At 42.1% G+C, this 14,548-nt stretch overlaps 1 protein-coding gene across 3 annotated transcripts in view; it reads right to left on the reverse strand.

Annotated features, from left to right (window-relative positions):
• NCAM2 (neural cell adhesion molecule 2) overlaps nucleotides 1–14,548 on the reverse strand; it is a 515,560-nt gene that overhangs the window by 133,418 nt on the left and 367,594 nt on the right. For all 3 annotated transcript variants that reach the window (XM_089657373.1, XM_089657374.1, XM_089657375.1), the window contains 2 exons: nucleotides 4,150–4,300; nucleotides 1,210–1,397 (listed from right to left, as the gene is read on the reverse strand). In XM_089657373.1, coding sequence (XP_089513499.1) covers nucleotides 1,210–1,397; nucleotides 4,150–4,300 — 339 coding nt within the window. The remainder of the gene's footprint in view (nucleotides 1–1,209; nucleotides 1,398–4,149; nucleotides 4,301–14,548) is intronic.

Here is a 14,548-nt window from a genome sequence, read left to right on the forward strand (position 1 = left end):
GCACTGAGGTCATACTGAACAATCCTTCCTTAGTACACTCCTTCCCTCAACAGGTACTGCACTCATCACACCGACAGGAGCATGGCTCCTGAGTTTTGTAGTAGGGATGGGGAAATGTGTCACTAGTTCCCCAACATGTCCATCTGGTTGTTGATGAATGGTGCACAGAAGAGGGTGGATCCATAGCTGCTATTCGGTCCAGTAGTTGTGTTTGAATCCACACACTGCACTGTCAATCAAACGTAAGTTGGACCTGGTGGAGAATTTGTCTCTTGGATCCCAATCAGGCTTCACCCACACAAGCTATATCCCAATATTGGTAGTAACAACACCACTATCCATGGCCCCTTTGTTTACATTTAGCTTTCAACTAGGGAATCTCTCCATGACATGACACCTTCCCAGTACAGACATGCCCCACTCCACGAACTGGTGAACCTCTGTACATCAATTTAGAGTTAATCTTAATTACCATCAGGTTCCCAATCTGCAAACTGACACTAATTCTTGTTAGACTCTGTCACTACCATTGTGACAGGTTCCTAAAGTGGAGGTAGTTAAAACTACCTATATTTGCTGCCCATGTCGGCAGTGTTACTGAAAATGGTGCAAATGCTCACCTGAATTTGGTGCAGGTGCTCATAAACGGAACTACCACTAGAAAGGCACCGATAAGGCTTTACTGTATGTGAGATAATTGTATCTATAAATTTAACTAATGAAATGTTCCTATAATTTAACTATTATTATCAATGATTGTATAGTTTAATAGTTTATTTGCAAAAGTGGCTGGTCATCTTCATTTAGTATACAAAAAAAAAAACAGAAAAGGGAATGCTCCAATATTATTATTATTATTATTATTATTATTATTATTATTATTATACAGGATTTATATAGTGCCAACAGTTTACACAGATATCCACAGATCTGCCCATAAACTTTCATCCAGAACAGCATATAAAAGTGTCTTTCACAGCCTACACACGTTTCTCCAAGTAAACTGCTTTTATGCAGAAGGTGTAGATGTAAATATCTATTTTCATTAATGAGCTGCCAACATATTGTTACTTGTGCAGACCATTGAAAACTACTACCTGGTTAACCCACTGAGCACCTTTGATGTCTGCATATGACCCCAGACAAATCTGTGCAAAGCATTTAAAATGATAAAATATACTAGTGAAACTATGATCAGAGGGGGTTTACCTCTAGTAGTATTTTCTTCCCATCCCTGTATGTCTTTATATTTGTTATATTCCTTGCCGGTAACAAAATTTTGTCTCTACTCCAGAAAATTGATGGCGACGGGTTAGAAATCACATCACAACTGATATTAATTGGATTGTTTTCCCAGGAGTAGTAGATGGTTTGATTTGAAATAAATTTAGGTGCATCTGTAGGAAAACAAATGGGATTCCTCATGAATATAAAAATAAATTATATTTGCTTCAGTACTTTTACTGTTCTTCGTTACAGTTGCAGAAATATTCATTACAGCATTGCATTACATCCATATTGTTTTTGTACTTCAGATATTAATTCATGGAAGTTCATGGTTTGGCAAAATGAATATTGAAAAATTGGAAGTAGATATAACATTTGTAATATAGCAATACTTACATAATATAATCCATGTTAATAATAAATTCTGATTAAAGAAGTATGTGCGAGTATTTTTTTACTTTATTGATTAAGAATAAAATTCTATGGCATTAGTAGTATTTATAAAAATTACCAAACTCACAGATTTGCAAGTATTCATACTTACAGATATACCAAAAGCTCAACTTGCTACATAACTTTCAAGATATTAGACAAGTGATCAAAGCTCATAAATGTATAACATCTTATATTAATATAATGAATTAATATATACGTATATATTATCTTATATTAAGTTATATATAAAAACAATAAAACTGTATTCTTCATAACATGGTGGATTATTAGTGGATCTCCTTAGGAACAGAGAATAGGTGGTGCCAGGCTAACTAGCAGGATTATTTTGTTACTGACATTTTAAAGAGTTGATCACTAAGGTCACGTCCCTTGTTATCACTCGAGAATATATGAATTGGATGCTGGCGACACATAAGCTTGCCATACATGGCTTGAATTTTATCTGACTCCTGTAAATCAGCCAAAATTTGAGCAATGGATGATCATCTCGACAAACCTCCCATCTTAACAAACCTCCCATCTTGACAAACCTCAATTGAGAGATCTACTGAGTCAGTCAGAGAAATGTCAGCCAAACAGTGCCTGCAGCCAATAAACTGCAGTCACTGTTTGGGTATTCTGACAGCAGTGAGCGCCATCTGAGTGGTTGCTGGCAGTGGAAGAATCTTCCATTCTGTTTAGTGTGTACAGGGGGAATCAATGGAATCTATGGGCTAAATGAGAAAAATCTTTGTGTTCTAACAGCACATATTTTGATAACTATTAAGTGAATATACTGGCGTGAATAGGTTTGGTGTCTTAAATTCCCTTATCCCTTGCAGTCCCCCTTACCCTCACTGGGAGACACATTTACTGGTTACTGAAGGAATGAGTGGAATGTTTATTTAAAGTGATAATAAATCAATTTCTATAAATTTCTTGACAATTAAAATTTGGGGAATACATTAAGCATTTCCACTGCTTTAATATTGACCCATGTAATGAAAAATACTGCAATTAATTAGTGAATGATGATGGTGGCCAGGCAGTGAAATTTAGGATATAGGAGGTTGTGAATAGTACATTTTATGATTCTTTAAAGTGCTATTTTACTTGAATTGTATATTATCTGTTTTAATAACTTAGATAATGGCTATTTGAGTCATATGTCAAGTTCCATAAAAGTCAAGAAGTAAGCTGAAGTTTTTGGTATTTCTATGGAATAAGTAATAAAAAGTATGGTATAAGTTTTGCAAGGTAAAGTTAAAAAAGAAAGGTTTCCCTTGTTAGAAAATTATAATCATTTTAGTAAATCCACAATATAAGGTTTTCTAAAACCCCTGGAACACAGAACAGATTGGAGGATTTCAGTGAAGCCTCCAGGTCATTTATATTTATATGCATTTATCAGTCAAGGCTGCTCCTGCTACAGCGATTATAAATGCTTGCTAGTAGGTTTGTGCATTGTTACAGTATAATATTACACTGTTGCATCACCTGTGAATAGGGATCACAGGCTTATTCTGTTTTCTGATTATGAGAGGAGCTACATCAAAGCCAAACAGTTGAATTTTTATAAGGGATTCTTCCTATTTAACCATATTAATCCATAATATTCATTTGATTTTTTCCTAAATATAGTTTTATTTTATCATTTTTTCCTGTTCAACTCAACTCAAATGTGTTTAATGTTTTCTGTCATTTTGCTTTGTATTCTATATCTAGAGTAAAACTATTTTGTAACCTTCTGTTAGTCAAACTTGAAAAAAAGTGGCTATTTTTATCTTCTTAAAATTCATACAAAATAGTTCTTGAAAGTGGAATACCACTAAAAGTAAGGCTTGCTTGCTCCTCCACTAAAACTATACTTTTCTGTAAGATACCATACTACTCTTTTAGGTCTGGAAAAAATGTTTAGTTTAAATCTTGTTTTTACACCAACTGAACCATCTAAATTACCAAAAAAAAAAAAATTCATGCAAGCAACAGAAATCCTTAAGGAATTCTACCTCATGACAACTCACCTGTAAGCGTGAAGGATTCTATATTGCCATAGAGGCTTCCTACATACAAATTCCAGAGGTTTTGCATTTCCCAAGGTATGCATTAAAGACAAGTTAATGTGATTGCAAATTCATTACTGCAACTTATCCAAGAATTATCACTTGTCTCCAAAGTAGGAGGATGGCAGCTTCCAGTGCTGGATATGTAGCATTCTGAAAGACTTCTTTTAAATGAGAAAACTTCGTGCTTAGCTATTCCAGCTCCAAATCTGGGATCTTACCATATCTTAGAGGGTCCATAGTTAATTCTCTTGTTTGTTTCTATTTTTACTGAACTGCTTCTGTCAAAAATTATATGCTTTAAATTGTGCAAGCAGAGCCAATTCTCTTACAGAATTCAAAATTCAGTTGGTGAGCATAATTTGAATAATAAATGCACATCAAATGCATAAATAAAAACATGAAGGGACAGTCATAAACTTACATTCAACATTTAGATACATGCTTTTTTGATGACCACCAATTCTACTTGCTGCCTCACAGTCATATCTTCCTGCATCTGATAAAATCACATTTTTAATGCGCAAGGAGGATTTTCCATGGTGTCCTATACTTTCTATTCGTTCATCTTGGCTCTGTAAAAATATAAAGAAAACACTGATTTCCCAAAATGCTTCCAATTACTGCATCTTCTTTTATCCATATAAACAAGCACAGACCAGCAAAACAACCTCAAATGTAATCAATGAGTAAGCCTTTCTGCACCACTGATAACTGTTAGCCCCTGGTATCACAGCACAGAAAGTGAGAAACATTCCTGAAAAAGGTTCTCAGACAGAAATAAAAAAACAGACAATGGAACTGTTCCCCACTTTATCCAAAACTGAAACATTTGGCTGGAACTAGGTTCTAATGATAACACAGCATGAATATGTTTATTATTAAAGAGAAAAGTATAATTGACTATCAAATATCTTATTTAATAAGTGGTGTATATATACCGAACTGTTGATAACAATATAAGTGTAAGCATATAGAGTACATTTAACAATCAACAATAATATACTTTAATTAAAACCTGAATCACCGCACCAGAGATGTGCAAAAATAATCATTGAATAATTAAATAGCATATAAAGTGCCTGAAAATAGTGACTTATTTCATACATATATCTATATTAAAAAAACACACAAAAAATGCTACTGCTGCTGCTTATTAATGAATCTGTGTATCACATCCCCTTGCATACCAATCTTTACATAATTAGCAGTGCAACTGAGTGAATCATCAAAGTCTATCACTTAATAATTACACAAATGTCTCAAAAACCAGTGTCAAAGGGGAAAAAAATTATATATACTGTATGTAACAAATGTCCATTAAATTCACCAATCCTTTTTTTTATACAAGACAGGATGTTTATTGTAAAAGGAAAATGAAAGAACATTACAGTTGAAACACAATGCGATTGTTTGACATGGTAGACATAGTACAATATGAATGTACAATAGCAGTAAGTTGCACAATATTCAATATAAATCAAGAGAGAAGAAAAAAAAACACAGTAGTTACAAAGCAATAATCTAATAGTACTGCATCTGAGTCAATTCGAGGGTGAGACCCAGGGTGTAGGGAACCTATCAAAAACAGACAACTAAAAAAGTAAGGGAAAGGAGAGGAAAGAAAGTGGGAGCAGGGAGAAGGGAGGGGGGAAGAAAAAGGGGAGAGGGGAGGGAGAGGAAGAAAAAAAGGAGATGCTACCATAAACACCCACTTAAAGATCACACCAGAGGGCAGTGGGCAAAATGTTCCTATTGAAGACCCTTAGAGAGATGTCCAGGAGAGCCATACTTTATCGTATTTCCAGGGACAGCCCCTAATAAAATAGGTAAGCTTCTACATTGGAAGGGACACATCTACAGCTGATTCCCATTTCAATGTCACAGGAGGGTTCCCGGAGTTACACTTTAATAGAATCTCTTTTCCAGCATAATACAGGAGATAAGATATCACAATTTCACGTGGTGGGACTGTTGTACATTATCATGAAGCCCCAGCAGTGCCAAGGCAGGTGAAAGAGGCAGGGACAGCTGCAACTGTACATTGATCAAATCAAAAATATTAGACCAAAAGGGAACAATTCTAGGTCATGTCCAGAACATGTGTAAAAAGGTTCCCGGATCTAGCCAACAACGAGGGCAAATAGGAACCCACTCCGGGTATATTCGAGAAAGTCTCAAAGTGTAATAAACCCTATGTGAAAACTTGACCTGTATAAGTTTATCCCTGGAGGAAATAACCAACTTGGGACCCTGTTCCAAAGTCTCTGCCCAGTCCTTCTCATCCAAGGAAGGGCCTATATTTATGACATAGCTTGTGTCAGCCCTGGATTGTATCATAAGTTCTATGTCCCTGGTAAGGAATGTTATGTAGATCAGCTAGGGATCCTAAGCAGGCAGCTTCTAAACAGGCAGCAGCATTTGACCTAAAGCACCCAAACCACCAATATACCGACACCAGCATCACCACCCAATAGTATGAATGAAAGTTCGGGAGGGCCAGACCCCCATAGTCGAAGGGAGTTCCTATGTAGATTTTGCAAGGTGGGGAAGGGCACCTCTCCTGATAAAGGGGGTCACACAGGAATCTACTTCCTTAAAAAAGGATCTAGGGATCCAAATGGGTAGTTATGAAAGATATAGTTGAACTTAGGCAGGATCATCATCTTTAATAAATGAATAGGTCCTATTAAATTTAAAGGAAGAGCTGACCAATTCTGACACTGCTCTCGTACGAGGGATTGGAGGGGAAGGAGGTTGCAGCCAAAAAAATGGTTCTCATCCCTGGTTAACTGGACTCCCAGATATCGGAATTCCTCTACCCAGGAGCCAAAAAGGAGGAGACACCGTTCAGGTGAGCAGAAAAGCACAAACCCAAGGAGCCAATCCCGTAGAATAGATGACGGCCCTGCTCACCACCATGTCAACTGTAGAATGAATAGGATGGCCACACCCTATGCAGGGATATCCATATAAATATCCTTTTAGAAGTAAATCTGTACATTAAAAATGTGTGTCCACAAAACACAGGAGGTCACAGGATTTCAGGGAAACAGGTTGTCGACAGTGTCAATCCCATGCAATAGGAAGAGATATATAAGCTAGTGGTTACAATCCCTAAGTGTGGTGACTGTATTAGTTTTTCATTTTTAGGCTTTTTTTTCCTTCTGACCAGTAACACACTTTATGTCTTTGGGTAGTTATTACTCCATTATTTTCCATAGAGTGGAACCACCTAAAGACAGAAAGTGTGTTACTGGGCAGAAGGAAAACAGCCTAAAAATGAAAAATTATACAGCCACCACACTTATAGATTGTAACTACTAGATTATAAATCTCTTACTATTGCATGGGATTTACACTGCTGAGTAGTATAGCTGATGTGGAGGAAGAGATTTGAGAAGGAGAAAGTTGCATTACAGATGTGTTTGCTTATCAATATCAGATAATCCATACATTCTGATTAGAGATGAGCGAATTATTAAAAAATTCGATTCAGCCGATTCGCCGAATTTGCGGGAGAAATTCGATTTGATGCGAATTTATTCGCTGCGAATTTAACTTATTAAAAGGGTTTCTAGGCTTCAGAGAGCCTTTATATTAGTGCAGAACACTGTACCTTTAATTTAAATGCCCTTGGAGTCTGCTGGGGAAGAGAAATAATACTGTCAGTCAGTATGACATGCAGATGAGTGCCATCGATCTTAGAATCACCGCACACTTCACTCATTTGGGCAGTCACGGGGCACGACGAAGAAGAAGAAGAAGAAGTAGAAGAATAATGAAAAGAAGAAGAAGAAGAAGAATGAAAAGAAGAATGAAAAGAAGAAGAAGAAGAATAAAAAGAAGAAGAAGAAGAATGAAAAGAAGAAGAAGAATTAAAAGAAGAAGAAGAAGAAGAATGAAAAGAAGAATGAAAAGAAGAAGAATGAAAAGAAGAAGAAGAAGAATGAAAAGAAGAATGAAAAGAAGAAGAAGAAGAATGAAAAGAAGAAGAAGAAGAAGAAGAATGAAAAGAAGAAGAAGAAGAATGAAAAGAAGAATGAAAAGAAGAAGAAGAAGAATGAAAAGAAGAAGAAGAAGAATGAAAAGAAGAATGAAAAGAAGAAGAAGAAGAATGAAAAGAAGAAGAATGAAAAGAAGAATGAAAAGAATAAAAATGAAAAGAAGAAGAAGAAGAATGAAAAGAAGAAGAAGAAGAAGAATGAAAAGAAGAATGAAAAGAAGAAGAATGAAAAGAAGAAGAAGAATGAAAAGAAGAATGAAAAGAAGAAGAAGAAGAATGAAAAGAAGAAGAAGAAGAATGAAAAGAAGAATGAGAAGAATGAAAAGAAGAATGAGAAGAAGAATGAAAAGAATGAAAAGAAGAATGAGAAGAATGAAAAGAAGAATGAAAAGCAGAAGAAGAAGAATGAAAAGAAGAAGAAGAAGAATGAAAAGAAGAATGAAAAGAAGAAGAAGAAGAATGAAAAGAAGAATGAAAAGAAGAAGAATGAAAAGAAGAATGAAAAGAAGAAGAAGAAGAATGAAAAGAAGAAGAAGAATGAAAAGAAGAATGAAAAGAAGAAGAAGAAGAATGAAAAGAAGAAGAAAAATGAAAAGAAGAAGAAAAAGAATGAAAAGAAGAATGAGAAGAAGAATGAAAAGAAGAATGAAAAGAAGAATGAGAAGAATGAAAAGAAGAATGAAAAGAAGAAGAAGAAGAATGAAAAGAAGAAGAAGAAGAATGAAAAGAAGAAGAAGAAAAATGAAAAGAAGAATGAAAAGAAGAAGAAGAAGAATGAAAAGAAGAAGAAGAAGAATGAAAAGAAGAAGAAGAATGAAAAGAAGAATGAAAAGAAGAAGAAGAAGAATGAAAAGAAGAAGAAGAAGAATGAAAAGAAGAAGAAGAAGAAGAATGAAAAGAAGAAGAAGAATGAAAAGAAGAAGAATTCCAGTACAGCAAAAAGTGTATCTGCAGAGAGCTCCGCTGTTTCTGACAGTTCTCTGACAGTTCCTTCACATTTACAGCGGTTGAAACATTGTATCTATTTATTTCCGAATAAAAACATCTGTATCCTAAATGGAAACAAATAGATACAATGTTTCAACCGCTGTAAATGAACTGTCAGAACTGTCAGAGAACTGTCAGAAATAGCGGAGCTCTCTGCAGTGACACTTTTTGCCGGCTGATCGGGGAAAATTCGATTCGTGCACCCGAAGTTTGCTAAAATTCGGATTCGGTGCGAATCGAATTTTTCCTAATTCCACTTCGCCAAGTTCGATTCGCTCATCTCTAATTCTGATAAGTGCTGGTGTATAGGGGGAGGTGTTTACAACGCAAGGAGTTGTGGAATAGAGCCTACATATACACATTGAAGATTCTTTCCATCATGTGGTGTTGGAGGATGGACTTTTTGCACTAGGAATGGTGGATTTTAATGGACATTTGTTACATGTACATAATTTTTTTTTTCCTTTGTCATTGGTTTGTGATAGACTTTAGAACTTTGATGATTCACTCAGCTGCCCTGCTAATTATGTAACGGTTAATATACTTTAATATAAAATATACTTTAATAATTATACTTTCCATAGTTTTAATTTAATTGTACCTCCTCCCCTAGCACCCCCCTCCCAAGGAAAAAACAAAGAAAAAACTGGTCACCTACCCAGGTCTATAACTGGCTTTTTAAACAGTGAACATGGAAGGCATCACAAAGTAAAAAATAGGACTATCCAGTTCAACTTGCCAGCCTACCCTAGTCTAATAATGGCTATTGTCGGCAAGGAACATGGATAAGTATAACTTATCAAAAGAGGGGGATAAGAAAGCCAGTTCAAACTGCCAGCCAGTTAGCCAACTATCAAAAACCAAATTAACCTGTCTAAGAACATGCGTTTAAAAACAGGGGTTTAGTCAGCACACATTTGCAAATACGTACGTAAGCCATAGAGCCACATCAGAGCCACCACCCTCCCAAGGACCTATATATATATTTGCATGCTACTGCCAGACCACAATAGATGGCCTTTGCATGGGAATGAATAGATTTTTTGGGCATGTGCAGAAGAAGCAAGAGACCAGCTGGGAGAGTTTGCAGTGGCTCTCCAAGGGCATTACTGCGTGGATTTAAAAGTATTGTGGTTTAGATGAGTAGAAGACTTTGGGTGGATGCTGGGTGGTTGGTTACTTAAATAATATTTAAATGGAGTAATTGTTATCCTTTAGCTATTTTAAATTAATTTAACTTCACTCCAAATTTCTCCCCTGTTCACACTACAAGAAAAGCCTCCTCCAAAGTGCTAATGTTTTCATATGGTAGCCCATGGACTTCACGCCTAGCCTTGCTTATTTATCTGTTTGTAACAGCAGGCTCAAGAGCAAATGACACAAACAACTAATTGAGTCAGTTGAGTGCTTTATCCACTCCATCCTTCTCATCCTGCGTGTTCAACTGTGTTAAACATTTTAGCTGTATACTATCAAACCAAACAGCTTCTGCAGCATTTTATTTTTAGAAAACCCACAATGCTTTGGGACACCAATGACCTCTGTGCAGCTTCTATGATATGTTTTATGTTCAAAATAATACATAAATGGTAAAAACTATTTAAAACATTATTATCATAAATAGAGATGAGCGAAGTATTCAAAAATTCGATTCAGCTGATTCGACGAATTCGCGGAATAAATTTGATTCGAGTCGAATATATTCGCTGCGAATTTAACTTATAAAAAGGGTGTTTCTAGGCTTCAGAGAGCCTTTATATTAGTGCAGAACACTGTACCTTTAATTTAAATGCCCTTGGAGTCTGCTGGGGAAGAGAAATAATACTGTCAGTCAGTATGACATGCAGATGAGTGCCGTCGATCTTAGAATCACCGCACACTTCACTCATTTGGGCAGTCACGGGGCCAAAACCAGAGTGTGGAGCCACAGTGTGGAGCCACAGTGTGGCGGTGGAGGCAGCAGCAATGGGAGGCCATACAGCACCCTATGAAAAAATGGAACCCACCAGCAGTGTGAGGAGACCTGAAAGTGGTACATGGCAGAGTGTGGCGATGGAGACAGCAGCAATGGGAGGCCGTACAGGGACCCATGACACACTCTGGACCTGGCAGCAGCATGAGGAGGCGGTACAGGGGCCCATGACAGATTACGGGCCTGGCAGCAGCATGAGGAGTCGGTACGGGGGCCCATGGCAGATTACGGGCCTGGCAGCAGCAATGGGAGGCCGTACAGGGACCCATGACACACTCTGGACCTGGCAGCAGCATGAGGAGGCGGTACAGGGGCCCATGACAGATTACGGGCCTGGCAGCAGCATGAGGAGTCGGTACGGGGGCCCATGGCAGATTACGGGCCTGGCAGCAGCAATGGGAAGCCATACAGGGACCCATGACACACTCTGGACCTGGCAGCAGCATGAGGAGGCGGTACAGGGGCCCATGACAGATTACGGGCCTGGCAGCAGCATGAGGAGTCGGTACGGGGGCCCATGGCAGATTACGGGCCTGGCAGCAGCAATGGGAGGCCGTACAGGGACCCATGACACACTCTGGACCTGGCAGCAGCATGAGGAGGCGGTACAGGGGCCCATGACAGATTACGGGCCTGGCAGCAGCATGAGGAGTCGGTACGGGGGCCCATGGCAGATTACGGGCCTGGCAGCAGCAATGGGAGGCCCGTAATCTGCCAGCACCCTATGACAAAATGGAACCCACCAGCAGTGTGAGGAGACCTGAAAGTGGCACATGGCAGAGTGTGGCGATGGAGACAGCAGCAATGGGAGGCCGTACAGGGACCCATGACACACTCTGGACCTGGCAGCAGCAAGAGGAGGCAGTACAGGGGCCCATGACAGATTACGGGCCTGGCAGCAGCATGAGGAGTCGGTACGGGGGCCCATGGCAGATTACGGGCCTGGCAGCAGCAATGGGAGTCCGTACAGGGACCCATGACACACTCTGGACCTGGCAGCAGCATGAGGAGGCGGTACAGGGGCCCATGACAGATTACGGGCCTGGCAGCAGCATGAGGAGTCGGTACGGGGGCCCATGGCAGATTACGGGCCTGGCAGCAGCAATGGGAAGCCGTACAGGGACCCATGACACACTCTGGACCTGGCAGCAGCATGAGGAGGCGGTACAGGGGCCCATGACAGATTACGGGCCTGGCAGCAGCATGAGGAGTCGGTATGGGGGCCAATGGCAGATTATGGGCCTGGCTGCAGCAATGGGAGGCCGTACAGGGACCCATGACACACTCTGGACCTGGCAGCAGCATGAGGAGGCGGTACAGGGGCCCATGACAGATTACGGGCCTGGCAGCAGCATGAGGAGTCGGTACGGGGGCCCATGGCAGATTACGGGCCTGGCAACAGCAATGGGAGGCCCGTAATCTGCCAGCACCCTATGACAAAATGGAACCCACCAGCAGTGTGAGGAGACCTGAAAGTGGCACATGGCAGAGTGTGGCGATGGAGACAGCAGCAATGGGAGGCTGTACAGGGACCCATGACACACTCTGGACCTGGCAGCAGCATGAGGAGGCGGTACAGGGGCCCATGACAGATTACGGGCCTGGCAGCAGCATGAGGAGTCGGTACGGGGGCCCATGGCAGATTACCGGCCTGGCAGCAGCAATGGGAGGCCGTACAGGGACCCATGACACACTCTGGACCTGGCAGCAGCATGAGGAGGCGGTACAGGGGCCCATGACAGATTACGGGCCTGGCAGCAGCATGAGGAGTCGGTACGGGGGCCCATGGCAGATTACGGGCCTGGCAGCAGCAATGGGAAGCCATACAGGGACCCATGACACACTCCGGACCTGGCAGCAGCATGAGGAGGCGGTAAAGGGGCCCATGACAGATTACGGGCCTGGCAGCAGCATGAGGAGTCGGTACGGGGGCCCATGGCAGATTACGGGCCTGGCAGCAGCAATGGGAGGCCGTACAGGGACCCATGACACACTCTGGACCTGGCAGCAGCATGAGGAGGCAGTACAGGGGCCCATGACAGATTACGGGCCTGGCAGCAGCATGAGGAGTCGGTACGGGGGCCCATGGCAGATTACGGGCCTGGCAGCAGCAATGGGAGGCCCGTAATCTGCCAGCACCCTATGACAAAATGGAACCCACCAGCAGTGTGAGGAGACCTGAAAGTGGCACATGGCAGAGTGTGGCGATGGAGACAGCAGCAAAGGGAGGCCGTACAGGGACCCATGACACACTCTGGACCTGGCAGCAGCATGAGGAGGTGGTACAGGGGCCCATGACAGATTACGGGCCTCTCAGCAGCAATGGGAGGCCCGTAATCTGCCAGCACCCTATGACAAAATGGAACCCACCAGCAGTGTGAGGAGACCTGAAAGTGGCACATGGCAGAGTGTGGTGATGGAGACAGCAGCAATGGGAGGCCGTACAGGGACCCATGACAGATTACGGGCCTGGCAGCAGCATGAGGAGGCGGTACAGGGGCCCATGACAGATTAGGGGCCTGGCAGCAGCAATGGGAGGCCCGTAATCTGCCAGCACCCTATGACAAAATGGAACCCACCAGCAGTGTGAGGAGACCTGAAAGTGGCACATGGCAGAGTGTGGCGATGGAGACATGGGCCCCCTGGCCACGCTTGACTTTCTGGCCACATAGTCGACATACAGCTACGTTTACTTCCTCGGGCGGCTTGACGAAAAATTGCCACACCGCCGAGTAGGAAACTTTGCCCCCGCTACTCCTCACTGGCTGACTGCTACTTCCTCCGTGCACACCGGGACCACTACTGGCCGTGGTGGTAGGCTGCAGTGGAGCTGGTGCTCTACTCCGTGGCCGTTTGCCTCCACTGACACTGCTGCGACCCTGCTGCCTCCTGGGCAACCCACCGACTGTTTTGCTCGCTGCCAAGCTGGCACCCTCTTCTCCTGATGATGCGGAAGCAATAGCCTGATGACGACGAGGCTGCCAAGTGCGATCAGCCTCATCATCATCAATTAGGGTCTCCGCCTCACTACTAGCCCCTTCGGCTGCGTGTGGGTCAGGAGACAGACCTGTCTCTAGACCGGCTACCGAGCCACTCTCCTCGCCACTACTTCTTCGCCTGGCTGCTGAAGAGGCGGATGTCTCCCCCCGTTCCTGACCGCCCTCTGTTAGCTCTTCCTCACTGTACAGTGGGGCTGAGCCCACAGCATGCGATACTTCGTTTGGTGAGGGAACACCAAAGGACAGGGGCAGGTAGAGGACACGTGATTTCAGTGGGCTTGCTCCCGGGCCATGCCAACTTACGGTTGTGTCTGACGTACCCACCGACAGTTGGCTGTAGGTGTCAGAGGTGACCTGGGAAGAGGAAGACGACCGAGCCAACCAATTGATGACGGCAGGGTTGCCGGTGGAGACACGACCGCTGGATGACACCGGGAGCACTGGCCTCTGGCTGCGACTAGAGCTGCCTCGACCCCTTCCTCTGCTGTCACGTCTGCTCGCTCCTGAAACATTGCCTCCTCTGCCACTCCTCTGCGTGTTGTCTGACATACTCTTTAATTCAACGATTCTGTGTCCCTCAGAAACAATTCTGTGTCCCTGAGTAACAATTATGTGTCCCTCAGTAACAATTCTGTGTCCCTGAGTAACAATTCTGTGTCTGTCCCTGAGTAACAATTCTGTGTCCCTGAGTAACAATTCTGTGTCCCTGAGTAACAATTCTGTGTCTGTCCCTAAGTAACAATTCTGTGTCCCTCAGTAACAATTCTGTGTCCCTGAGTAACAATTCTGTGTCTGTCCCTGAGTAACAATTCTGTGTGTGTCCCTCAGTAACAATTCTGTGTCCCTGAGTAACAATTCT

The sequence above is a fragment of the Staurois parvus genome, unplaced genomic scaffold, assembly GCF_062004578.1.
Source record: "Staurois parvus isolate SC_StPar_1 unplaced genomic scaffold, SC_StPar_1.0 ptg000988l, whole genome shotgun sequence".
NCBI classification, from domain to species: domain Eukaryota; kingdom Metazoa; phylum Chordata; class Amphibia; order Anura; family Ranidae; genus Staurois; species Staurois parvus.